We start from the raw sequence: 26,200 nt of genomic DNA on the forward strand, positions 1-26,200 counted from the left end.
CTCCGACCACCAAGAAGTTGCTGGAGATGGACTTGGACGGGCCGCCAGGTGGCTGGAGCCTGGAGGTAGCATACACAAGCTTGGACTTTGTCACAGGAGCTTTGCTCACTCTTCGCCTCGTCTCACAATGCCAACCCTCTTCCCAGACTCTCGCTACGTACACAGACAGTTGCTATTTCCCTTTTGAGCAAAGAGCATGTAGAATTTGTCATTCCAAAAGGGCATTTGTAGAATCATCATAAAAGAATAACAATTTTGAATCTTGGGTTTTTTTTTTACATTTTTCCCTAGTCGTTTTAATTTGTACTCTTTGCTTTCTTCGTAATAAAATGCTCTGCAAACCTCTTGCTGTCCTTTTCGAAAAAGAATAGTGAAAGGGAATGGCCATGCTGACCAAATTTAATTCGAAAACTTAAGGCACGCACCGAAGATCGTCTTATATAAATATCTAAACCGACAAGTCATAAAAACAGGATGGGGGAGCATTGACCCCTCTCATTTTTCCTTGTGCTGGGATAGCGAGAGGGGTAGAGCCGGCATGCTCATCGTATGGCCTCAGCGCACAGACGGTTTGCTGTAGCCTGCAGCTCCGCACACTGACACCGACGCACCGTCACGAGTTAATACCCGGACAAACCTAGGTTTTAGTTTCTAAATTGGGAGTGGCAAAGTTTACATTTTGCCATAAATGCGTAACTGTAGCATTTCGTTTGTATTTGTGAATTATTATCCAAACATTGACTAATTAGGCTCAAAAGATTCGTCTCGCAAAGTACAACAAAACTGTGCAATTAGTTTTTGATTTCGTCTACATTTAGTACTGCATACGTGTACCGCAAATTTGATGTGATAGGGAATCTTCTTTTTACATAGTGCTAAAGTTGGGAAAAAGAGAAACTAAACAAGACCTTAGGGTTCGTGATCACTTGATCACCATCAGCATCAGTTGCCATGCCAATGCTCTGCCTCTGCACTTCTGCAGCAGGCCACCAAAGACCTTTTCGCAACCTATTAATTCGGCATGCTAGCTAGCTACTGCAGCCTGAAGACGATGCAGTTTCTTTGCGAAAAGCAGCATGGGCCGGCGTTGCAGTGGTTGTGATTTTTGTGAATTCGTGATGCAGCAAGAAGGGACGGCTGCCCAACACACTGGTCGAATTTGTTTGTACAGCAGCAGGTCAAGTCAATGCAGCGGTATTGGTCGCTCCAATTTTTCCATCTGAATGGGGGCGTGCCGCGACGGTTTGGTTGCCGCCGGTACTGTGCCTGTTCCTGATGCTGCAAGAAGTTCGGCAGCTGCCGGCCTGCCGCGGCGACCTGAATTTGATCTCGTGTGTGTCCTGTAGCGCGAAACTGATCAGGATCATGTTTAGTTACCCCTAACTCCTAACTTTAACATTATGAAAAAGAAGATTCCCCATCACATCAAACTTGCGGTACATGCATGGAGTACTAAATGTAGATGAAATTAAAAACTAATTGCACATTTTTGTTGTACTTTGCGAGACGAATCTTTTAAGCCTAATTAGTCAATATTTGAACAATAATTCATAAATACAAACGAAACGCTACAGTGTGCTACAGTACTAGCATAGTAATTTTGCATCTTCAAAGTTGAGCAACTAAACAAGACCCAGATCGGCTAAGATGATGTGATCGATGTCGCCGAACATGATGGGGTTTCAGCTGCTGCGGGGATCTTTCTCCTGGTAGTGGATCTGCCTGGCCTGAAGAATTTGAGCACAAGATGATATGATCGGTGATATGATGGGGGTTCTAGCAGCAGTTTGACCACCCGTTCGTCTCCGACTCTGCCGGAGTGGCATTTGCACAGGCCGCAGGAGAAACACATGCGTTTTTTTTCCTTCGGTCTTTCTCTTCCTGTCGCGCTGCTGCTGCTGTTCCTGTTGAGGAAGAAGCCGACGAAGAAGAATTCATCAAGGATCGAGAACTGCTGCAACCTGCGATGCAAGCAACCAGCATGGCAATTGGCAAGAGCCAAGAGCAAGACAAAAACACAAGCCGCACATGTGCCCAAGCTTCGGGGCAACAAACTGCCAAGTTTCCCCCCATCTTTGGACGTGTGCGCCTGCGATTTTCCAATTCTGTGTCCTTTTTTCCTGTGTTATTTTCACATTGATAAGCTGGACATTTTTTTTTCTTTGCGAAAACTTGATTCAATTCAACCCGTGCGTCCTCCAGACTCCAAATCCACCTGTTCCTTTTCGTACATCGCCTCATGCTGTCATGCACCAAGCAAGAACAGCTAGCCACGAGCTCCGAATCAGCTCTCTCATCGTCCACAACTGGCTGCTGCTGCTCAGATGACACTGATGCTGACATTGATATCGCTTCACCTAATATTTAGTTACCATCACTGACTGCTAGTGCACATCATCTTGGGCGCGCAGAAGGGACAAACGAAAGATCACAAAATGTAAAACCATTTGCCCACATATTATAATCTCTAAATTTTAACTTCACCTCTAATAATTTTATAATGGCTCTAGTTGGCTGGTCCTGACCCCTCACTGTTGTGAAAGCAAGCAAAGGGATAAACTTGGTTGGTTGCAGCCCCCATCAGAGGTAGCCCAAAAACGCGAGCAAGGACGCAGCAGCCAATGGCGACGCCGCCCCGGCGAGAGCCGTGAGGGCAATGAGATTTTGCTGTGGCCGATGGGTCCCCAACCTTGGCATCGACACTTCTCCTTTCTTGAACAAGCTACCCAACCCGGCCGGCCAGCCAGCCAGCCAGGCAAATTTTCCTTGTGATATGATGTGTGGATCATGCATGGGTGGACGGCAAGACCCGCCAACTCTGGCATGCTTGTGTATCGGTTCAGGTTTCAGGTTTGCAGCAGGCCCATGTCTTCTGACTTGCAAGCTAGGTGCCAAACCACTAGTCTTGGAGTGTTATTACTTTCAAGGCAGGTATTTGACCACAGATCTCAGGTTCATGTCGTGTACGAGAGCGATACGTACGGTGGCATCTGCGATTGCCGCATGTTGTATGCTTCGCCACAAATGGAGCAGCAAAGATTCACGGTTTTCACTGGATCGGTTAAAACAGAGGATAAAATTCAGCGGCACTGGTCGAATTGGCGCCTGCCATGTTTATTTTCTAAGCTAGGTGTTGATATTGGCGCAAGTTTTTTCTTTGACAAAGTTAACAAGGCTGCTACCAACAGTTCCTCAGATAGAGAAGAGGTGTCTGAAAACACAAGTTTCTCGGGACATTCCAACGGATGGGTCATCTACACTGTATACGCAAGTACCTTTTTCTCTGAAACCAAACGAAACGAAAGTATACGGAGTAGTATCTGTTAACTGCATGCTCTAGTATCCATTAAAAGAACGAAGGAACTGAAGATTTATGTGGATCAGCACCTACTGCCATTTAATTTTGATCAAATTTGCCTAAAAAGTTATTGACCAATTCTTTCTCATTCACCAAATAAGCCTCTTCAGGCAGATGCCTCATTCTGACCGTACAATCAAACAAACGACCATAAACAAACACCTGACAGGAACAAGGAAAAAAAAATCACGTATGGTGCGTGCAACCTTTCTATGATGCACACGTTAAATTCAACTTAAAGGTTGTTTACCCGTAATAAAAAAACTTAAAAGGTTGTGCTGCACAAGTGTCACTCCTGATCGAGCAAACATCTTACTTTTACCAGGTATAAAAATAAAAAACAAAGGCCGATACAGTACAGTGTTTTTTTTTATAAAAAAGCTCAAGCATGTTAGGGTTGTGTCAAAATTCTATTATACAATTCATCATGCCTCCATGATTTTGTATTTCCTCAAGTATCTATTACATTTGCACTATTCATTTACACTTGTTGCCAAAAAAAACATTAGTATGTGTCAAATCAAAAACATATAAAAACCTAAAATGAGCAACAGATATTTCACCTATTATAACTAATGAATTTAGAAGCAAGATACAATGAACCATATTTAATACCGAATATTCGGTTTGATAACCTGCTACAAATTCTTTCTCTACTTCTGGTAAATCAAAGGATGATCATTCACATTCCGCTGAAGAAGAAATTATAAAAACTAGAGAATCGATAGGCTGACAACGAACCTTAACAAAGTAGCAAGTAACTAAAAATGGCAGTTAATGGACGGTAGAATTTCAACTCTGTTACATGAGAAACAACAGATCATGACACTAGATGAACTAGAAGGGCATGAAGCAGAGCAACATACATTCGCGGCCTAAATTCTAGCAACCTGAAGAAAAGAAGGAAATGTCATTACTCTGACCCTTGCTTTCATTTTCAAATTTGGTCCACTCCAACATCCCAAAATGAATAACTTAATAAGCCACACAATTTTTTTTTCTAAAAAAATGTATAGGTGTAGAAAGAGAAAGCACACAAGAAGTTGCAATTTTACATAGCCGCTCCATCTCACACCAACATGTATATCCTGCTTGTAGGGTTGGTAATGCTTTGCAGTAGGCACTACTGCTATTTCCGTTTCCAGCAGGCCAGAAGCGTGAGCTCGTCATGCCATTTCTATGAGTGCTAGTGCTGCTCGTCTGTTAAAACATGCCGCTGCTTGCCACTCATATTTGGGGAATGTTGAAACAGACACGAAAGAAGTCTCTCTCTCTCTCTCTCTCTCTCTCTCCATGTGAAAAGACCGCTGCCTTGACCATGAGTCCATGAACCAAGCAGATTCATCGAGGCACACCACATAGGACATAGTAATCTGAATAATTGCTGCTGTAAAACTAGTATTTGAAGTTTTTCACACCAAGCATTGCATTCATTATGCGTAAAATGTAAAAAAAAATGATACATATTTCTTAAACATAAAAGTTGCACAGATCGAGCTATACATTTGCTTCACCAGCACAATTCAACAAAATAACTGAACATATTTTTCCTTTTCTACTAGCTTATTTGCGCTTGTTCTTGCTCCCGACGAGCAGAACCACGTAGAAGAGGGCCCTGAAGAAGAACCCCCACGCCACGGTCACCAGCAGGCACTTCCACTTGCTGATGTCCGTGACGGCCTGCTGCACCAGCACGTCGGCGCCGGTGGTGACGCAGGTGCTCGCCGTCATGTTGGACCCCAGCGTCTTGCTGATGGCGTCGAGCACCTTGAGCTTGACGGCCTCGGACATGCGCCCCACGGGTGTTCCGTCGAACATCTCGATGCCGCGGGAGAAGCAGCGCGACGCGTCCCTGAACTCGTTCTGGAGCACGGCCTGGTACGGGTATTTCACCAGGGACAGGTAGTGGAACCAGATCCAGTAGTCGGGGATGCGATCGCGGTTGATGAAGAAGCCTGAGAAGAGGAGGAAGTAGGCGAGGATGGCGACGACCACCGTGTACCCCAGCATGACGTGCGGCACCACGGCGGAGAGGAAGGTGACGAAGCCGCTGCCCGCCCAGAAGGAGGCCAGGATGATGAGGACGAAGAAGAGGAACGACGAGGCGCCGCCGGCGAGCCCCACCGCCCAGAAGGTGGTGACGGCGAAGGCGAGGGAGAGGAGCACGAGCGGCGGGAAGGCGACGGCGGCGTTGGCGAGCACGTAGGAGATGCGGCGGTAGGCGTTGTGCGCGGTCTCGCGCAGGTAGATGTGGCGCTCCTGCACGAACACCGGCAGCGCGTCGGCGCACACGTAGAACATAGTCGACATGGCCATGGCGAAGAAGCCCAGCCGCTCCTGCACGCCCTTGGGCGTGTCGTCCAGGCGCCAGAAGATGGTCGCCAGGATGAAGCCCGTGACCATGATGGTGCCGAGGCGCATGGCGAAGAGCTCCGGCATGCGCGCCGTGTTGGTGAAGGACCGCTTGATCAGCACCCACACCTCTGTCCACGGCGGGTTCGCGAACGTCGGCACCGTGCCGCTCACCGCGCTCCCCGACCCGCTCCCGGCGACCAGCTTACCCCGGGACACGCTCTCGGCGATGGCGAGCTCCAAGGGCATCGTGCTCATCAGCTTGCTGTCCTTGTCCGTGGAAGAACCGTTGTTCTGCCACTTGGCGTTGAAGTCGGCGAGCGCGGCGGCGCCGTCGGGCTGGCGCTCGTACTCGCGGATGGTGTCGAGCGCGAACTCGGCGGGGTTCTCGTTGTCCGGGATGGGCGCGCCGAACTCGGCGAAGAAGGGCTTGAGGCCGGCGGGCGTGCCGGCGTAGACGGTGCGGCCGCGCGAGAGGAGGAGCAGGCGGTCGAGGATGCCGAGGATGCGGGCGCTGGGCTGGTGGATGGTCATGATCACCACGCTGCCGCTCTGCGCGATGCGGCGGAGCACCTGCACCACCATGAAGGCGCTCGCCGAGTCCAGCCCGGAGGTGGGCTCGTCCAGGAACAGCAGGATCGGGTCGTGGATGATGTCCGTCCCGATCGAAACTCGCCGGCGCTCGCCGCCAGACACCCCGCGGTGACCCTCGTCGCCGATGATGGTGTCGGCGGCGCGGGTGAGGCCGAGCTGATCGATGAGCGCGTCCACGCGCGCGCGCTTCTTCTCCTGCGACAGAGCGCGCGGGAGGCGGAACTCGGCGGCGAAGTGCAGCGTCTCGCGGACCGTCAGCATCGGGTACAGCAGGTCGTCCTGCATGACGTAGGCGGAGATGGCGCGGAGCCGCCGCCCCTGGAGCGGCTCCCCGTTGAGCGTGACGCTCCCGTGGAGGCTCTCCCGCGCGATGCGCCCCGCCAGCGCGTCGACGAGCGTGGACTTACCGGAGCCGCTGGCGCCCATGACGGCGAACAGCTCGCCCGCGCACGCCTCGCCGGAGATGCCGTCGAGCAGCGTCTTGGTGTTCCCGGCCGGCGCGGCCGGCGGCGCGTCCGCGGACGCGAGGCGGTTGCTGGGCCGCGACGGGAGGCAGCCCAGCAGCCCGCCGCCCTTCTTGACGCTGTACGACAGGTCGGTGAAGTTGAGCACGTAGGGGACCGGCGGTAGCGCCGGCGGCCGCATGGCCTCGCCGCCGGCCTCGTCGATGTCGACCACGGCCTGGCCGGAGTTGGCCATCATGGTGTGTGGAGTCGCGTCAGCCGGGCGCACGATCTTGGTGGCGGCGCGTCGTTGTGGAGAGCACGGCACGGCTCCGGTGGGTGCGCGCGCGCGCGTTGGGCGGGCAAAGTGGTTGTGTTGGGAGGGTGTGGCGCGGGCGCGTTCGCTTATAAGGAAGAGGCGGTGGAGAGGGCAGGCCCGAGTTGGGTTCAGGGGTTCGGCTCCGTTTCGTACTTGACGCACGAGTCGGAGTGGGAATGGAGACCGGCGACCAGCCGTCCACGCCGTTTCTCTCCTCTTCCCCTTCTCGGTGCTTTCTTTTTCGATCACGATTGTCTGGGGCTAACACCTGCTTCCCAAAGAGGAGGGACCCGGGTATTTCTTGGCGTCGTAGAATTGCATCCTAGTACGCACGCTAACCAAAAATTTGTGTGGTGTAAGTTTGTTCTTGGTCATGTTTGTGTGTTATACAATCCTGACACGGGCTCATTACTGATTTGTGCTGCCATGAGTAAGCAGAAATCAGCAATGAGATGCAGCAAACCTATATAATTTGGAAAATAAACATCATGGTGTACATCTATCAGCCATATAATTTTTTTTCTGTGTCTCTCAAAAGTACTTTCCATGTAATTACTAGAATCAACTGAACTTTAATATTTGCCAACCATCTCTCATCGAAAGCCTACTAAACTAAAACCCTCCTCCTTTCTCCTCCTACCAGTACAAGCATAGAAAAAAGCTTTCACTGCGTTAGTAGCACATGAAACCGGTTGTTGGTGCACCTGTTACCGCGAGTCCACCGGGTCATGTGATCAGAGCTGCATCATCCAGGACGATCACGGCCTCAACGCTCACCCGCTCGCAACTGCAAGATGTAACAGCACCTAGCAAGGACGAGAGACTCGGCCAACGATTGCAAGTCGACAGCAACAACTCTTCCGTGCACCTTAACTCACAGTCAATTACGTAGGCTAGGACAGGAACAGGCTTGGCTTAGCTCTTCAGTTCCCAAACATTTCTTAAGTGCGGCAAAAAATCCTTACAGGCTTCAGAATGAAACGAGTATCAACAACAAAACATGTAAACCATTCACTTATTCAGATTGCGCAGGACAATAAGGCGTTCAATTATCTCCCAAACACACCAACCACAGCCCGAGGGCAACAAATCCTTACAGGTTTCTAGCTCGAAGGCACAAGAAAGCAAGTCCTGCTTTAATAAAGGAGCAAAATACACTTATCAAGTCTTCGAACTCACAATATAGCTACTACCATGAAGTCTGCCCATTATGTAATGAAGCATCAAAAGATGGGATGGGAGTTTTTCAGGGGGACTTGCTTCCTCTGGGTGAAGCGCCATGGTCATCATCATCGTTGTTACCATTGCCCTTCGGACTTGGGCTGCGGTCGCCCCTAGGGCTTGGGCTGCGGTCACCCCTAGGGCTTGGGCTAGGGTCACCCCTAGGACTTGGGCTCCGCCCATTGGCTGCAGGGCTCCGGTTCCCATCAGATGGGCTCCGGCTCCTGCTCCTGCTGTTCTCCTTCTCCATCATTCCAGGGCTGCCACCACGGTCTGGGCCATTGCGCTCACCATTATCTTTTGGAGGTGGGCTCACCTCACCCCGGGGGCTGGGGCTCCTTGGACTCCTGCTTCCATCAGGCGTGCGGCTGCGCTCCTTTGCTGGTGGGGAGGCAGATTGCATGGGGCTCCTGCTGTAGCTAAGGCTCCTTGATCTCTCAAGGTCACGATGACCTCTCCTAGGAGATCCAGATAGGGATCTTGACCGGCTGAAGATAATAAAAGGGAAATGTTAGAACAAGCAGTATGACACAAAAAAGGGGAAGGAATACCAGAAAAAAACTTGATCAAACAACCAATTAAAAACAAACAGCTCAAGAAAAAAACATGCGCACAGGTTCCTAATCATACCTATAGCTCCGGCTCCGGCTCCGGCTTCTACTGTAGCTCCGACTGCGGCCCCGTCCTCGTCCTCGGCGTGGGGATGGGGAGCGTGAGTAGCTTCTCTCACGCCTGAAATATGCATAAAATCATTTAAGGATAAACTAAGATTCAGCAATTCAATGCAGGCTAGCATTAGACTGGAGCAGAAGAATATTAGCAACAAGCACCTGACACTCCTAGGGCTGTTCTGGCAATTTCTTTCTATATGGCCCCTTTCTCCACATCGGTAGCATTTGTTTTTCCAGTCACCAGCCTTACAGTCCCTTGCCCAGTGACCATCAATTCCACAGTTGAAGCAACGACCTGTCCCTGGTGGAGGGCCTCTTCCCATATATTCACGGGAACCACCTGGTCCACGTGGAACCTGCAGGCACAAGTTGTTTGCAAGATCGTAACCAAATTCAATATCAAAATACACATGCTAATTCTGACATTAAGATAAAAATTATAAACAGTTAATTAAAAAAATCATACAACTAAAGGTGCAACCTACCCCTTTAGCAAACTCAACAATAATGTGGCTCCCATCAACATCCTTGCCATCTAGGTTGTATCGCGCATCATCAGCATCACGAGGATCACTGAACTCCTGTTTAGTAGGCAAGAAGGATTGCAGAAAGATCTCATGTATGTAAATAAAAACTCATATATATACCGTACAAGAAGAAGCATGCTAACATCAGAAAATGTAAAGTGTTGCAGAATTGAACTGAGGGTGGTACATACAATAAACGCATAGTCGCGCTTCAACTCCACTTCTCGTATTCTGCGCAAAGGGTTGCCACAAACAGTAAGCCGTCATGAGTCAAGTACTCAAATGCATCACCAACTTGGAACTTCCACTAAAACAGTCAACAACATCACACCAAGGGCGCCCTTCACCAAATGGTCACCAAGTCCACCAAGGGCACCCTTCCACCACAGACCTCCCGGTAAAAACCGAAAAACCTTCAACAAGATCATTCAAGTCAAACACACAATTCCTGAGGTGTCAAACTTTGACGTCATGCTAATGAAGTAACAGAAACTACCAAAGACAGAACGGTTTGGAGAAACCCATCAACAAGCAACCTCAAGAGACTCAAGAGTATCACAGGACCTGACACCTGCTAAAACTGCCTATTAGATCAGTTGGAAAGACCCCCAAAGCTTACTAATCTATTCTATGTATCAGACGACTAGCACCTCCAACAGTTCAGAATAGCCACTGTTTAGCAAATCACAGACAAGTGTGTTCCAGTTAACTCGACACCTGCTATGAACTGTCTATAACCCAACACCTGCTACAGAGTACAGATTGCCTATTAACCCAGCACTCCCGTCAGTTGGAATGGATTACAGATTAAATGTTCCACAGAAATCAGTATACTTAATCAACTGCCCCTAAAACTGCTTTGACACTACTCACAATATTAACATAGTACTTTATAAAGGTGCCAAGTTTCAAAATTCTTTTACTTCTGAACATTCTTGGAGAACTCCTAATTAACATAGTGTTGTTCTTACCTTCCATATCTGCTGAACAGATATTCTAGGTCACGGGAACGAGTGCGGGAGGCTAATCTGCCAACATACAAGCGAGTGCTTCCATAGCGATCATCATAGCGAGGCATATCTGCTAAACACAAGAAAACCCTCATCAATTGTTACGTCAAAAGCTTAATGATTAAAGCGACAACACGCAACTACACTGAATGTTATCAACACTACAAGAGATTTAAACAGAGATAATAGTACAGACAAGTCCATGAGACCCTCTGAATACTAGGCACTAGACTATAAGAACGTCACTGTCCCCTTGTACAATTCGAAGGCAGTGCATACATCACAGTAACTGCAGCACCTCACATCAAGAGAGGAATGATAATAAAGTGGGCAGCTGCAGCTAAAACTTGGAGGTGGCCCCTGTCAAATCCGATATAAACCAACCTATGGTTTCTTGCTGCTCATTAAGCATGAAAGCCACCATACAGAAATTACTTATGAACAGTAGCCCACGCTAGGATTGATGCCCATGAAGGCTCAACTGTATCAGCCTAGCCTACATTAGGATTGATGCCCATGGATTGGGGCTCAACTGTACTAGCCCTTTACTAAAGGCCTTGTGATTTAGTTGCACGGCGCTGTCGTGTCCAAGAGACCACAGTGATACAGCGGCTGTTCAATTCGAGGTACAGAAAAAAAATCGCAGTAGAGCATCCTCCACCTTATCCGACGAAAACAGCTAAATTCCCTAGCAAAACCCTGAGCAACTCTCGAAAACCCTATTAGCTAGATCGGGCAAAAAGATTTCACAAATCCCCGCATCAAAACGAACCCGGGGCACGGGGGTTGAATTCAGCCCTATAATTGCTCGTGGAAAATGAACACCGATGAGTACGCGGTCGCCGACACGCAGCGCAGCGAACCTAGCAATTATCTTCCCGATTTGAGGCCTCGCGGAGGATTACGAACGGCGCGGCCCGTGGGAGAAAGCTAGGGCGCACGCTCACCGATGGAAGAATAAGAAGAAAGGAGGCGGCGGAAGGATGGATACCTGGATCCGGACGGAGCCGGTGTGCTGGAGCCGGCGGCGACGGCGAGAGGGGTCGGGGAAGGGAACGGATATGGTGGCGTTGTGGCGTCACGGACCGGGTGGGGGGGAAGGTTCTCGAGGGAGCCTCTCGAGAAGTCGGGGGCGGTGGAACCCTAGTGAGTGGTGGTAGTGGTACGGGCGGAGGGGGCAGGGGGTTTCACTTCCGAGTTCCGTCTGACTTACAAGGTGGGCCTCTAGAGGGTTGGGTCCATGGGCCGGAACGGAAAGGCCTGGCCCAAGTTGCGTATCTGGTTCACCGCTCACCACCATATCCGTTCCCCAACCCCTCCCCTTCCCTACCCTCCTGCGTTCTGCCCCCTACGCGACGCCGCCGCCGCCGCCGGGAGCGCCTCGATCCAGATCCAGGTATCCCTCCGCTGCCGCAGCCGCTCCTCTCTTTCTCCTCACTTAGGCGCCCTCCCGTTGGCTACTTCTTCTGCTGGTAGGGAGGCGGTAGCTTGCCGCGACTGTTTGTTCTTCGTCTTCTGCATATTCTCTGCACTTCTGCGAGCCCACGAATCCAATTTTTTTTCTTGTTTTGTTTGCTGCGCTTTTTTGTTTTCTGTATTACTTGGATTTGCTCCGTGGTGGTGACTAGTATCGATTTGCTTTCCAGGGTCCCCATCCCCATGTTGTTTGAGGATTTGTTAATTCTCGGTCAGATCTAGTTTTATTTAACGTTTCTGAGCAAAAAAGTTTGATTTTTTTTTGGTTGCGAACTGCGTGTTTCGCGGGTGCGGCGAGTTGCTTTGTGGTTTTGCTGGGGGTCGGGCTGTTTTCGTCGGATACGGTAGTGCGGATCTTAGGTTTACTACCTCAGAAATTACGGATAGTTGCAGCTTTATATTACTAGGATTGAATAAAAGGTCGTTAAACCACCAATTCGTGGGCAGTTTGCTAGCATCAAATTTAGCGTGGATGTTCACAAGTGGTTTCTCTCTGGTGAGTCTTCTGATAGTACCGATCAGCATGGTTTAGTTTGTATCTGTCGGGGGTGGGAGGGGACACCAATTCCTAACTACAGCTTGTGATGCGAGATGCTGCAATTGCTGTGATGTTCCAACTACCATCTGAGTCGTGTAAACTGAGACTTGAGGAAAAATTTCTAGTTAGTATGTGATATTATTTGTAGGTCCTGAACTTCTGATATCGTTGTCTGTACTTAGTGTGCTGTTTCTCAACTGTAGAGATCATACCTGGTACTATCATTTGTACTTCAGCCAGATTTTCTTAGTTTTTGATGAAAGGACTGATGGAAGTTTTTTCATGTGTTCAGGAGACATGCCTCGCTATGATGATCGTTATGGGGGCACACGCTTGTATGTTGGCAGATTGTCCTCCCGCACTCGTTCTCGTGACCTAGAATATCTTTTCAGCAAGTATGGAAGGTAAGAACCATCTTCACAAAGAGTTCTTGTGAAGTTCGGAGTGTGCTACTTATTATGAGGGTCAAACACCAGTTCTAACTTGTCAGGACAGTTGTAGTTAAATATTGTGGTATAATCAAGATATCATTTCTTATACTGTAATGTAATTCTGTAATCCTTCTGACGTGGGGATGCGGGTCGTCTGGTATCTAGAACTTAGATTACACTAATAAGTGAGGGGGAGCTTCCTATCCTTGTTCATATAGGTGGTTTGTGGCAGGTGTTGGGTTCAGTGATACTAGGAGTCATTCTCAGCTCTTTGTGGATGAGGCTATCCGAGCCACCTTTTTGTTTGCTATTCTCTGTTATTTCAGCAAGCACAGCGTGGATGTTTGACCTCCTGGCCTTGTGTTTGACTTGAATGATCTTGTTGAAGGTTTTTCGGTTTTTTACACAACCCGGGAGGTCTGTGGTGGAAGGGTGCCCTTGGTGGAATTGGTGGCCATTGTTCCAATATTTGTGGAGGACTTTGGTGAAGGGCGCCCTTGGTGTAATCTTATAGACTGTTGTAGTGGAGGTTGCAACTTGATGATGCATTTGAGTACTTGACTCATGACGGCTTTATTGTTTGTGGCAACCATTTGCGCAGAATACGAGAAGTGGAGTTGAAGCGCGACTATGCATTTATTGTACGTGAATTTTACTACCATCATTTTAATTCTGAAGGCTTCACCTTTTCTTTATGCTGGTTTACTCGTGCTATAGGAATAGAAAGAAAAAATGTTTTTCACATACCTTTTATTTTTGCCTATTCTTGCTTAATTGCCAAACAGGAATTCAGCGATCCTCGTGATGCTGATGATGCACAATACAACCTAGATGGCAGGGAAGTTGATGGGAGCCGCATTATTGTTGAGTTTGCTAAAGGGGTAAATTGCTGGCTAGTGATCCAATTTCTGAATGGTTACAATAATTGTCTTTTCTTTTTCGAGCATCTGATGAAATGAGCGTGTGCTTTGATATCTAACTCATGATCTTCCAAACATCTCATGTATGCAGGTTCCTCGTGGTGCTGGTGGCTCCCGTGAGTACATGGGAAGAGGACCTCCCCCAGGAACAGGCCGTTGTTTTAACTGTGGAATTGATGGTCACTGGGCAAGGGACTGCAAGGCTGGTGACTGGAAAAACAAATGCTACCGCTGTGGAGAAAGGGGCCATATAGAAAGGAATTGCCAGAATAGTCCAAGGAACCTCAGGTGTTTATTGATAACATTCCGCAGCTCCATTCCACTGCTATCTGGCTCTTTAATTGTTGTACCTTAGCTTATATTGTATGTTTTTACTGACAATCTGCTCGATAAATATGTTTTAGGCGTGAGAGAAGTTATTCCCGGTCACCATCTCCACGCCGTGGACGGGGCCGCAGTCGGAGCTACAGCAGAAGCCGGAGTTATAGGTATGCTGAAGAAACCCCTATGGGTTATTTCTTTGGGCTATTCACATTATTGGTTATAGTGTCTTTTTTTCCATCCAGCCTTTTCTAACATTCCTTTTATTACACTCAGCCGTTCTAGATCCGTATCTGGGTCTCCCAGGGGCGGGCGCCGTGACCGTGATGAGAGGAGATCAAGGAGTCTTAGCTACAGCAGGAGCCCCAGGCGTTCTGCCTCACCAAGTGCAAAGGAAAAGGAGCGTAGCCCCACACCTAACGGCAGTAGGAGCCCAAGGAGTCCCAGCCCCAGGGATCAGGTGAGCCCGCCACCAAAGGACAATGGTGAGCGCAATGGTTCAGACAACGGTGACAGCCCTGGAAGGAGGGAGAACAGCAGGAGCAGGAGCAGGAGCCGTAGCCCATCTGATGGCTACCGAAGTCCTGCAGCCAATGGGCGCAGCCCCAGCCCTAGGGATGACCGTAGCCCTAGTCCCAAAGGTAACGCAGGTGATGATGATGGCCGCGGTTCACCAAGAGGAAGTCAGTCCCCCTGAAAACCTATCCCAGTTTGAGATGTAGGGTGCCGGCTCGGTTGTAACGGTTATGTTTTCAGTTTTAAGACAGAACTGTATTTGCTCATTTTCTCGACGGCTTCTGCTTTTGTGAGCTAGAAACTTGTGTAAGAATTTGTAGCCCTCGGGCCATCCCTGGTTTGTAACGTTGATATTTGAACTTCTTAGCCTGCGTAATTTGGATATTCACTTGAAAAATTATCTTTGTTTGTCTGCCCTTTTATGAAGTGTTCACTGCCGTCTAGATTTGGAGGCTTGACGACCTGCTATGCCTGTACAAATGGGAGTTGTCCTTTCAACGGAACCTTTTTAACGAACCAATTACTGTAAGCAAATCCTACTTATTTTCCCCTCCATACTAGGTAGACATACAGTTGGTCCTGCAATTAAATATCTTAGAAATAAAAAGAACATACCGTTCAATTAACTATTTTAGGAATATATGAACTTGAAATTTTCATTCGGAATGGATGGGGGCATCCTTGGCCAATCAGCACAACCAGGCCCCCCATAACTATTAAGAGAAACGGCCCTCCGAATCGATGTTGGAGGTAGGATAGCACATGTTTGTGCATTCCTTTTCGGACCCGACACTCTGCCATTGCAAATTAAATGAAGAAATTACATATGTTCAGCAGCATCTCGCTCATTTTATCTCTATATACACATTACTTAAAAGACTTCACCTACTATGTGCCTCTATAAAATGTAATGCGATCGGTCCTGTTAGGATGCATATTTTGCCACTGCCAAGAATTTATTATCCTTTTGAAGCCTTGGCAAGAGGGCTTTTACATCTATAGTGTAATTATTTGTTCGTTTAGTATCATATATAACATCTGTAAATAGCATAAACATTCAACTTAACCCTTGCTCATTTTATTTTACATTTCTAAGCACATAGCAGGTATATGGTAACTCATGGAGTTTGCGATAAACTTACAGTCCACAATGTATAGAAATGCGTTTGACAATCCTTGTAGAATGCCGGTGAAATCTATATCAAAGTGCAGGTAGCCGTGTTATACAGCAAGAAAGTACTAAATGATATAATAAATTATTGATATTGCAACAGTCACATGCATTACTATGTTAAAACTTTATTGTAGTGAAGTGGCAAACACCTTTTAGCTACTTAATTATTTATACGCTCATCTCTATTTTCTTAGCACCTGAGGTCAATACCAAGGAATAAAAAAGTAGATATTGACTCATGTGGAATCCAAAATAGAAATTAAAATATTTTTCTTGGAATTCATGATACCATTTTAACAGCTTAAACTTTAAATTCCAAATTTTAATTAGATATGCATATGACTTACATGCCATCCAGCTTGAATCCAAATTCCAGCTTGACTAAATTGGTCAGGCTTTAAAGTAAATCCGTAAACGTCTAGTGTAGCCTCTGCACCATAATAGTTATTTCCATCTCCTGGAGACCATATACATGGGATGTAGCCTGTGCAAAGGACATCCGCACATCCCCAATGTAAAAGTTGTGCAGGTTTCAAGATTGCTACGAACAAAATTAAGTTTTTTAATCTGAGTTACTGTAAGGAAATCAGGAACACTCACATAAATAAATGCTGTAGTATCTTGATCAGGGGTGATTCCTTCACTTGACGGTGAATAGAATTGTGATGAATGCCAGAGGACCAAGGCATCGTCCAGTTTTTCTGCTAATTAAAAATGGAGGGAGTAGGAAGTTACCTCTTCATTGCAAGTAAAACACCCCCCTTTGATTGAACTAACGACAAGAAGAATACCAAGGAACGTTTCTCAATTTTAGAGGTCAGAGTGGACCTCAAGTAGTGATGACTTTCGTAGATCCTTCCTCTCTTTATTATAGTGCTAACCAGGAACCATAATGAATGAAGAAAAATAGAAAAAAAGCATAGAATATCTAAGTAAGAAACAAATAAATGAGGTGCACTCAAAACTTGGATACTCTAGAAAGCAATCTATATCTGGAGAATAATTAGCAAGGTGCATTTATAACTTGATAATTTACAAAGGTAGCCCTATTAAGCTTGTCAGGGTCGATTTCGGGGATCAGGGCGGGGACGGGTGCCATCCCTCCGACCCTACCATGCCCTATTGCCATTTAAAGGTGCGTTTGGTTCTAGGGATGAAGTAGGATGGGACGGGACGATCCCACTTCATCCCACATTTAGTTCGGAGACAGGTGGGACGGAAACATCCCTACGAGGAAATATACCTCCAGATGCTAGCAGGGGCCTCGGAGGAGCTCGCGGCGGTTGGTGCTAGCAGATCTCGATTTGGCTCGTTCCTTCATCGATTCGTGAGAATGAGTAGTAAAATTGGTTCGCAAGACATCAACGGAGCTATGATTGCAAGTGATTGAGATGGGATTCAACATAGATGATGAATTTCATCCAAGACTGGTAGGCAGTTTTGACAGAGGAAGGGAAAACGGGAAAGAACAGAGGAAGGAGAAGATGGAAAAAAAAGGAGGCTGACATGCGGGTCCCGCAATGTAGGCGGACAACAACAGTGTTAGAACTTCATCCATCCTATTCCACCCGTTTCCTCCTACCAAACGGAAAACTGGAACAGACCTATCCCATCTCAACCAAACCCTGAATGTGATCGTCCCATCCCACAAAATTGGGGTGGAATCGTCCTTGCCTCCGACCAAACACACCCTAAATCAAATATAAGGTATCCAAAAATTCAAATTTTTTTCCTCAATATATAGTATTTTAGGTGTATTTGGACATTGCTCATTTAATTTTCCACCTAACTTTCCATACTTTGCTAGTGGGATTATTTTAAACATCAACCTTGTTATCTGCAACTGTCGTTTATGATAAGAGGAAAATGATACGCAGGCAACACACCTCACCATGTTGAAGTAAAGAGGGGTACATGCGTCTTTTACAAAACCACCTTAATTTATCCTAAACTCTCTAGGATACCTTATATAATCACTGTATTCTCTTATGATAGACCTATTTTTAAAACTTAATTGTTCTCTTTTGATAGTATTATTTGAGTTGCCATCTTCAGCTGACTTAAGTTACCCTGCAGATTAACTTATCTAGAAAAATAACTAGTGCGTGTATATGATGATGTCGATATTGAGGAGTGCTCACGGAAAATTGTTTCAACTAACAAGGAGTACACAATGACGTGATTAGTTGGGACAACCCCCAAGGGACATGATGCCCTTTGAGAATATTCTTTCCCCTTGTATAAATATGTAACTAGACCATTCATTCAATCAATGGAGAGAATCCTTAGATTCATTCTTTCAGTCTCTCTTCCACTCTCAACACCAACCACCAACTCAAACAATTGCTTTAATGTTAGCCTAGTAATAAAATTTTATGTTTCCTTGTGTCTCCTCTTCTTTTTGTCTCTTATGTCTTCCATAATATGCCACATCTATTACCATTAATATTATGAAGCATGATGTTTTATTGCAATAATGCTCTAGCCTTTCACATGAAAAATATTGCATCTTCATATTTAAGGTGTGTTTTTTTTCGTAAGCCAGAAAACTAGTAGCTAGGTGGAGTCAAGTAAATCAGCATTCAATAAGAGTGTCCCCCCCCCCCCAAAAAAAAAATAGAACTGGATACAGTTGTTTTACAATTTAATTTACGGGCTGGAAGCAAACCATTTATATACCTAAAAAAGAGCAAGCAATTATCATATATGGTGGCACAAGCTTGTGCCTGATTAGGCTAAGTTTCCCAAGTCTGTTCGGTGTACTTTACTTTAGCTATATAGGCAATGTTTTATTGCAAGGCATTAACATTTCACATAAATACTATTGCATTTTTGTTTAAGGTGTCTTTTTTCATAAGCCTAAAAAACTAGTAGCTAGTTGGAGTCTAGTAAAGTCAAGATTCATTAAAACTGTTTTTTTAATAAAAATGAAACAATTGTTTGAAAATATTTTAAGAACTAAATAAAATCGTTTATATCTAAACCAGGAATAATACGGTTCCAAGTTTCTGTTCTGATACGAGTCTGATCTTAATTCCACATTTCTGTAATTTTACTTTAGGTGCATAGGCAATTTAGAAAGATCAATTCTAATATAAGTTATCTAGAATGGCAAGGCACAATAATTCAAGAATAGATAGTGTATATATGTTACTCTTGTGTCCATAAATCCATGAATTCACGCTTCAAAAAAAAATCCATGAATTTGCTGTTGGTTCTTGTAGGATAAATCGACTGGCGATTGGCATATTCATTATGGATTCAACAGTGCTCCCAAACCAGTGGGTTACCTCCCGAAGTCCTTCCTTCCAGTGGAGATTCATTTCGGTGGTTTGGTATTTCACCGCAAGCCAAAACCGAGTCCTCCAATGGAAAATGGTAATTTTTCCGGCTAGTGGCTCTGCTGCATCATTTAGTGGTCTCGAGCTTATTGATGTAGATGGTAACAATCATCCTGTTAACACAAATCCACCAGTCAATATAAACCTAAAGATGTGCTGTCCTATCTCCAACATGGAGTCAGAGGGCCGCTTCTCTTATGCAGGCCCGAGATGTGTTGTGATGATTAGCTAGATGAGGACGTCCCGAGATCAAAAGAAGATGATGATGCTCCATCTACACATTGCAGGTGTACTCCAATTAGTAATCAGCCTTTCAATACCAAGTCTCTTTTCTCTGTGGGACGATATTGTTGGGTTTTCTGATGAATGTACATCAACAGAAAGGAGTTCAACTTGTCTCTAAATCAATGCAGCTAGCTTCCGCCCTACCTTGCCGGCTCCTAATTTAATGCGTAATTAACGAGTCCGGAAATAGCTTTCAAATGTGGTCTCATGTACGTACTCCTATAGTTCAATGCGTAATTAACAGCTACAGATCGGCTCTTGCGCTGGCACAATCATATCATGGACAGTTTGGGAATTAATATGTTCTCGGACATTGATCTCTCCTAGTCCTAGTACTGGGCCCAACCCAGCTGCAAGTCGGTCTCCTGCTCCAGCATGTAACGAGTCCGAGCCCGACTCGATCGGCCCCCCGCCGCAGCCCGCAGGCGCACCCCTCCTCTATAAGACTACAACATGCAGACGAGCCCACGCCACGCTCTTCACACACCAAAACGGACCATCCGAGCAACGACGCCGGCCGTGCGCCCGCGACGAAGCAGATACACACATGGCGGCCTCCGGCCACGCGGTGGTCGACATCGACGCGGCGAAGCCGGCGCTCGCGCCTGTCCCCTACGTGCTCAGCTTCGCCGACCTCTCCTACAGCGTCAGGAAGGGCGGCGGCCTGGCGGGCTGCCTCCCGTCGCGCGCCAGCAGCAGCCGCCTGGTCGCGTCCGCGGACGCGCCCCCGTCGTCGTCGGGGTCCAGGCACACCAAGACGCTGCTCAACGGCGTCTCCGGCGAGGCGTGCGCGGGCGAGCTGCTCGCCATCATGGGCGCCAGTGGCTCCGGCAAGTCGACGCTGGTGGACGCGCTGGCGGGGCGGATCGTGCGGGAGAGCCTCCGGGGCAGCGTCACGCTCAACGGGGAGCCGCTCCACGGGCGGCGGCTCCGCGCCATCTCCGCCTACGTCATGCAGGACGACCTGCTGTATCCGATGCTGACGGTCCGCGAGACGCTGCACTTCGCCGCCGAGTTCCGCCTCCCGCGCGCGCTGTCGCCGGAGAAGAAGCGAGCGCGCGTGGACGCGCTCATCGACCAGCTCGGCCTCGCCCGCGCCGCCGACACCATCATCGGCGACGAGGGCCACCGCGGCGTGTCGGGCGGGGAGCGCCGGCGCGTGTCGATCGGGACGGACATCATCCACGACCCGATCCTGCTGTTCCTGGACGAGCCCACCTCCGGGCTGGACTCGGCGAGCGCCTTCATGGTGGTGCAGGTGCTCCGCCGCATCGCGCAGAGCGGCAGCGTGGCGATCATGACCATCCACCAGCCCAGCGCCCGCATCCTCGGCATCCTCGACCACCTGCTCCTCCTCTCGCGCGGCCGCACCGTCTACGCCGGCACGCCCGCCGGCCTCAAGCCCTTCTTCGCCGAGTTCGGCGCGCCCATCCCGGACAACGAGAACCCCGCCGAGTTCGCGCTCGACACCATCCGCGAGTACGAGCGCCAGCCCGACGGCGCCGCCGCGCTCGCCGACTTCAACGCCAAGTGGCAGAACAATGCTTCTTCCACGGACAAGGACAGCAAGCTGATGAGCACGATGCCCTTGGAGCTCGCCATCGCCGAGAGCGTGTCCCGGGGTAAACTGGTCGCCGGGAGCGGGTCGGGGAGCCCGGTGAGCGGCACGGTGCCGACGTTCGCGAACCCGCTGTGGACAGAGGTGTGGGTGCTGATCAAGCGGTCCTTCACCAACACGGCGCGCATGCCGGAGCTCTTCGCCATGCGCCTCGGCACCATCATGGTCACGGGCTTCATCCTGGCGACCATCTTCTGGCGCCTGGACGACACGCCCAAGGGCGTGCAGGAGCGGCTGGGCTTCTTCGCCATGGCCATGTCGACTATGTTCTACGTGTGCGCCGACGCGCTGCCGGTGTTCGTGCAGGAGCGCCACATCTACCTCCGCGAGACCGCGCACAACGCCTACCGCCGCATCTCCTACGTGCTCGCCAACGCCGCCGTCGCCTTCCCGCCGCTCGTGCTCCTATCCCTCGCCTTCGCCGTCACCACCTTCTGGGCGGTGGGGCTCGCCGGCGGCGCCTCGTCGTTCCTCTTCTTCGTTCTCACCATCCTAGCCTCCTTCTGGGCGGGCAGCGGCTTCGTCACCTTCCTCTCCGCCGTGGTGCCGCACGTCATGCTCGGGTACACGGTGGTCGTCGCCATCCTCGCCTACTTCCTCCTCTTCTCCGGCTTCTTCATCACCCGAGACCGCATCCCGGGCTACTGGATCTGGTTCCACTACCTGTCCCTGGTCAAGTATCCGTACCAGGCCGTGCTCCAGAACGAGTTCGGCGGTGCGGCGCGCTGCTTCTCGCGCGGCGTCGAGTTGTTCGACGGCAGCCCAATCGGGCGGCTGCCGGAGGCCGTGAAGCTGAAGGTGCTGGAAGCTATCAGTGCCACGCTGGGTACGAACGTCACTGCCAACACCTGCGTCACCACCGGCGCCGACGTGCTCGCGCTGCAGGCCGTCACCGACATCGGGAAGTGGAAGTGCCTGCTGGTAACCGTGGCCTGCGGGTTCCTGTTCAGAGCATTGTTTTATGTTGTCTTGCTCGTCAGCAGCAAGAACAAGAGGAAGTGAACAAGAGCATGTGTATCAGTATTCAGCAATGTTGTTTAATTTCTGTTTTCTTTCTTCCAGCAGTATTTCTTAATTTCTCAAACATGTGTCCTGCTTTAACTGATGGAAGAGTTGAAGCTGTAAATGTTTATGAAGTATGTAGTCCTTCCCAGAAAATAAAGGAGTTTCTTAGAAACATGTTCGTATCAGAGTTAAAATAATCATTTGCCAATTAACATCGATGAAAAAAACGTGAATGCATAAGCAAATAATAATTACGGCTTCTGCGGTGGAAGGCGTCAAATACAACACACTAATGTAAATAAGATGCACAAATTAATCAGAAGTTTCTTTCCACAGAAAAAATAATCAGAAGTAGCAAAAGGTAGTATCAGAGATGAGAAGGGCAAGGAAGAAAGCAGCACACACAATGACCTTAAAATATTTGCCTTCGCTGAGAAGAGTACAGTTCAATGGAATTTCCCATCTTTCAGCATGACACAAACATATTTTCGTGCCACTTGAGTTATTCCTGCCTAAGGTAACTCAGTGATTCAAAAGAACCACTTTTAGTTACAACACATCTCTGCTCTTCTAAGGTAAGAACTAAGAAGGAATACTAATTCCCACTTTGATATTATTATACACTGAAACATTTGTAAATGGTCTATCACCATAAGTAACTCAAAAGGAAGGAAGAACAGAAATATTTGCAAATAAAATATCTAACCCATCTGATCATGTGGTTCTGAATGCGAAAATCGCAAACACACTTGTCCTCTGTGTCAGTATCTTTTGGGTGACAAAGAAACATGCAGACTCATTATACAGTTATTTTTCTCAAATCAATGCCCTGGGGACCTGAATCATCCATTAGGTTTCTAAGACCAACTCTCAGGTCCGGTACCCCCTCCTGCAAGATAGCGCACACTGGAAATATTGGGACACCCTGCACTCTCCTCTTCAGTTCCTCATACATTTCATCAGCTCCCTCTTCGTCTATCTTGTTTGCGACGATCAGTGATGGTCGCCTTGTCAATCCTTCTTGGTAATGCTCCAGCTCCATGACCAGATCCTGCAGTTGCTCCCATGGCGGGATGCCCTTCCTGCCGTTGAGTGTGGCAGCAAGGTCAAGCACATAGGCGAGAACTTTGGTGCGCTCTATGTGCCTCAGGAAAGCATGGCCCAGACCACGGTTCTTGTGGGCTCCTTTGATCAGACCGGGTATATCAGCCACTTTCACAGAGAAGTAGTCCTCATAGGTTAGGCTGCCAATGTTTGGCCTCAGTGTGGTGAATTCATAGTCCGCTATCTCTGGCTGTGCCCTAGAGAGAGCACTCAGCAATGTGCTCTTTCCAGCGTTAGGCAATCCAACCAGACCGACATCTGCGATGCTCTTCAGTTCCAAGACGAGGAAGGTTTCGGTTCCTGGTTTTCCGGTACTCAAGCGGGCTATCTTCTCTTGTCTGTATGCCTTGGATGGGCGCATCTCCTTCACGATAAAAGCATTCCCCAGTCCACCTTCCCCTCCTCGTGCTATGATCAACCGCTGCCCAGGTTTTGTCATTTCAGCAACAGAATATTGCACATCCTGTTCCTCCCTCTCTTCCTCCTCCTCCTCCTCCTCATCAGTGTCGAACTCGTCTTCATCCTCCCAAAAGTCTTCATCCTCACTTTCAATCTGATCTTTTTCATCTATCTCCTCCTGATGTGGATAGGTTCTTACATCACAATCAGCATTTGAGAACCCAGGCTCGGAGCATGCATGCAAGTATTTTCGATCTTCCGACCGACCGCTGCTTTCCTTTTCAGTTTCGTTTCCTTCAGTATTATGCTTGAGAGCAATATGCCGATGGGATACACCACCCTCAAAACCTTTCGTCACCGTATTTTCAATCTGATTCGAACTGGCAGAGGAGTGTTCAGCCACACCAGGTGTGTCCCAGGGATCGAGAGCTCTGGTTGGTTTATTTACTGCAAAAGAAGGTTGCTCCCCTTCGACTAGATGAATCACTGTGCCTACTGGTACTTGTGCGATCTGTTACACAGATGAACAGAAGGTAATATGGGGCTGTCAGTTTTCTTAGAAAAGGTAAACCTAAAAATATTTGAGAAGGGCATATATGCATATCCACATAGCAACCTTATCAGAACCTCTTGTTCCTATCTGATTCTTAGAAACTCCATTGCCGCCTCGGCCTCCTCTCTGAAAACCAAAAGTAAAACAGGCTAAAAGTCAGGCATCCCTAGAATTCAAATGCTACCTACCACATTAAGATACACCATTGACACTTTAGGTTCATAAATAAAAGTCCGGGTTGGGCCTTTCTAACTCAAATATATTCACAAATCACAACCTAAACTTTTAATTAGGCCAAGGTGTTTTATGGAGGATTTTACATGAAGCGCAATAATCAAAGCGGCAAACATACACAAATTCAGGACAATACGATTTTTTGAAAACATACCATGTGATGCTGCAAGCCACTGAAATCCCAGATAGACCTCGAGCACTCAAGAATGACATCACCACCCTTTCCTCCATTACCACCTGCATTTTATTGAACAGCCTGATCAGGATCGGTTGGTCCAGATAATTGTGAATAATATAACTCTGGCCAGTAGAGTGTTAAAACTAGCCCAAGTAGCAGGAACTGACTTCAACCAACTTAAAGGGGAAACATTGTAAACCTTTAAGATTTCATGTAAGTGGCACAGTTTAACATCTACTTTGCTCATGATCTGTTGGTCAATAAAACAGATTACTTGAACCAAACAAAGCTGAAGAATTGCTGACGAATAACAGGATGGTTCAGAAGAAAATAGCATGTTTTCAAGCTTCAAGCTTGCAGCAAGATTCACAGTTCTACCAACAGTCGAAGCTTTCGAAACAGACAAAGCAACTAGAGTTGAGCCTTATAGATTTGATTCTCATGAAGGGACATAAGAAATGATGGGAGTGTCACACTGTCACTACAAATGGAACCAACATATTGGTACCCAAACTAATAGCAACATCAGGTACAATGTTCATCACAACATTTCGTAGTATGATGAAAGCAAGGCAGTACAAGAGAGGTAGTGAATGGAAGTGCTCTGTCACTCACCGTCGGGCCTGCCTTGGCGGTCGGACCTTGAGCGCCTGAGGCTGACGCAGCCACTGCCGCCGTCGCCACCCTTTGCGCGCATTCGGAACTTGTCCACCATCCCCCGCGCCTGCACCAAATCCACACGGTACAGTGCACACCGCCGGTCACTACCACAGGCGGCAGACGGAGAGAGAATACAGAAGAATCAAAAATCGGAAAAGGATGGGAAGAGACCTGCAAGGGCGCCGTCTTTCCCTTCCTCCCCTCCGGCGCGGACCCGTAGTAGCATCCCAGCCCGCCGCTCGCCCACGGGGAAGGGGAATGCGCCACCGTCCTCAGCTGCGGGAGCCGGCGGAGGAGAGACTGCTGCCGCCGCCACATGTCCACCGGAAGGCGAGGTCCTAGAGTGCCCTCCGCGGCCGCCTCCTTGGGCTCGCCCGTGCAGCCTCCCTCGCCGCCGTCTCGCACCCCTCCCTCCCACTGCGGCGGCGGATGGTCTCCGCTTCCTTCGGTGCCGACGCTCTCTCTCCCCGCACCGCCGCTCTGTATGGGCCGGTATCTGGGCTGTGTGGGCCGGTTATTGTTCTTTTTCCTCCCTCTCTCTCCCCGGCGGAGCCCATGACGGCATCGACGACGAGAACCCGTTTTTCGAATTTTGAATCCAGCGGTCGCCCAGGCGCCTTCTTCTGCTTGCTTCTAACAGCACCAAGCAGAGCAGCAGCACCGCCGCCTCCTTCCCTTTATCGCCGCGCGCTCGATGCTCACCGGCGCACCACCACCCGACACCCTCCCTCTGGTGCTGGTGCGGATGTCCATGCTGGGGCCTCCTCCCTCCCTCCCACTGCACGGCTGCCTGCTGGCGCACCAGCGAGCCATCCCACGACGCGCCGACCCGGCAGCCATGAGGCATCCGCCCTTGAGCATCCACCGCGATCAGGCGAGTCCAGACCGACTCAATCGAAGCCACAAAACCCAGCACCCGCCACCGCGCGCGCGCCATGATCCGCCCCCAAAA

At 48.6% G+C, this 26,200-nt stretch overlaps 5 protein-coding genes across 6 annotated transcripts; 2 read left to right on the top strand and 3 right to left on the bottom strand.

Annotated features, from left to right (window-relative positions):
* Window positions 1-4,759: 4,759 nt before the first annotated feature.
* On the bottom strand, window positions 4,760-7,219 carry LOC117847144 (ABC transporter G family member 1). The gene has a single exon (XM_034728305.2). It carries the CDS (start codon window positions 7,004-7,006, stop codon window positions 4,922-4,924), a length of 2,085 nt encoding a protein of 694 aa, XP_034584196.1. The 5' UTR covers window positions 7,007-7,219; the 3' UTR covers window positions 4,760-4,921.
* Window positions 7,220-8,055: 836 nt separating this feature from the next.
* On the bottom strand, window positions 8,056-11,657 carry LOC117847145 (uncharacterized). Of its 2 annotated transcripts, none has more exons than XM_034728307.2 (7): window positions 11,487-11,657; window positions 10,457-10,565; window positions 9,677-9,716; window positions 9,444-9,539; window positions 9,118-9,314; window positions 8,918-9,019; window positions 8,056-8,775 (listed from the first exon to the last, which is right to left on the bottom strand). In XM_034728307.2, the coding sequence occupies exons 2-7, from the start codon at window positions 10,561-10,563 to the stop codon at window positions 8,313-8,315; spliced, it is 1,005 nt and encodes a 334-aa protein (XP_034584198.1). In that variant the 5' UTR covers window positions 10,564-10,565; window positions 11,487-11,657; the 3' UTR covers window positions 8,056-8,312. The 2 variants fall into 2 exon arrangements, with proteins under 2 accessions (XP_034584198.1, XP_034584197.1); XM_034728306.2 differs by having other exon boundaries at window positions 10,457-10,568.
* Window positions 11,658-11,732: 75 nt separating this feature from the next.
* On the top strand, window positions 11,733-15,097 carry LOC117847146 (uncharacterized). Its single transcript, XM_034728309.2, has 7 exons — window positions 11,733-11,891; window positions 12,802-12,913; window positions 13,542-13,581; window positions 13,726-13,821; window positions 13,952-14,148; window positions 14,265-14,348; window positions 14,458-15,097. The coding sequence occupies exons 2-7, from the start codon at window positions 12,807-12,809 to the stop codon at window positions 14,876-14,878; spliced, it is 945 nt and encodes a 314-aa protein (XP_034584200.1). The 5' UTR covers window positions 11,733-11,891; window positions 12,802-12,806; the 3' UTR covers window positions 14,879-15,097.
* A 4,883-nt stretch (window positions 15,098-19,980) lies between these two features.
* On the top strand, window positions 19,981-22,294 carry LOC117847582 (ABC transporter G family member 1). The gene has a single exon (XM_034728805.2). It carries the CDS (start codon window positions 20,045-20,047, stop codon window positions 22,115-22,117), a length of 2,073 nt encoding a protein of 690 aa, XP_034584696.1. The 5' UTR covers window positions 19,981-20,044; the 3' UTR covers window positions 22,118-22,294.
* A 233-nt stretch (window positions 22,295-22,527) lies between these two features.
* On the bottom strand, window positions 22,528-25,716 carry LOC117850874 (probable GTP-binding protein OBGM, mitochondrial). Its single transcript, XM_034732759.2, has 5 exons — window positions 25,420-25,716; window positions 25,204-25,312; window positions 24,565-24,647; window positions 24,240-24,302; window positions 22,528-24,134 (listed from the first exon to the last, which is right to left on the bottom strand). The coding sequence occupies exons 1-5, from the start codon at window positions 25,564-25,566 to the stop codon at window positions 22,920-22,922; spliced, it is 1,617 nt and encodes a 538-aa protein (XP_034588650.1). The 5' UTR covers window positions 25,567-25,716; the 3' UTR covers window positions 22,528-22,919.
* Window positions 25,717-26,200: the final 484 nt, after the last annotated feature.

Source organism: Setaria viridis, chromosome 3 (genome assembly GCF_005286985.2).
Source record: "Setaria viridis chromosome 3, Setaria_viridis_v4.0, whole genome shotgun sequence".
Taxonomy (NCBI): Eukaryota; Viridiplantae; Streptophyta; class Magnoliopsida; order Poales; family Poaceae; genus Setaria; species Setaria viridis.

What these genes read in the sequence shown, in the direction of transcription:
- LOC117847144 (XM_034728305.2), bottom strand. Translation starts at nt 7,006, where the DNA reads ATGATGGCCAACTCCGGCCAGGCCGTGGTCGACATCGACGAGGCCGGC.
- LOC117847145 (XM_034728307.2), bottom strand. Translation starts at nt 10,563, where the DNA reads ATGCCTCGCTATGATGATCGCTATGGAAGCACTCGCTTGTATGTTGGC. An exon ending in CTGTTCAGCAGATATGGAAG is followed by an intron (nt 9,717 to 10,456) that starts GTAAGAACAACA and finishes CCCTTTGCGCAG; the next exon opens with AATACGAGAAGTGGAGTTGA. An exon ending in AGCCGGAGCCGGAGCTATAG is followed by an intron (nt 8,776 to 8,917) that starts GTATGATTAGGA and finishes TATTATCTTCAG; the next exon opens with CCGGTCAAGATCCCTATCTG.
- LOC117847146 (XM_034728309.2), top strand. Translation starts at nt 12,807, where the DNA reads ATGCCTCGCTATGATGATCGTTATGGGGGCACACGCTTGTATGTTGGC. An exon ending in TTGTTGAGTTTGCTAAAGGG is followed by an intron (nt 13,822 to 13,951) that starts GTAAATTGCTGG and finishes TCATGTATGCAG; the next exon opens with GTTCCTCGTGGTGCTGGTGG. An exon ending in AGCAGAAGCCGGAGTTATAG is followed by an intron (nt 14,349 to 14,457) that starts GTATGCTGAAGA and finishes TATTACACTCAG; the next exon opens with CCGTTCTAGATCCGTATCTG.
- LOC117847582 (XM_034728805.2), top strand. Translation starts at nt 20,045, where the DNA reads ATGGCGGCCTCCGGCCACGCGGTGGTCGACATCGACGCGGCGAAGCCG.
- LOC117850874 (XM_034732759.2), bottom strand. Translation starts at nt 25,566, where the DNA reads ATGTGGCGGCGGCAGCAGTCTCTCCTCCGCCGGCTCCCGCAGCTGAGG. An exon ending in GTGGCTTGCAGCATCACATG is followed by an intron (nt 24,303 to 24,564) that starts GTATGTTTTCAA and finishes TTTGGTTTTCAG; the next exon opens with AGAGGAGGCCGAGGCGGCAA. An exon ending in GAACAAGAGGTTCTGATAAG is followed by an intron (nt 24,135 to 24,239) that starts GTTGCTATGTGG and finishes TCTGTGTAACAG; the next exon opens with ATCGCACAAGTACCAGTAGG.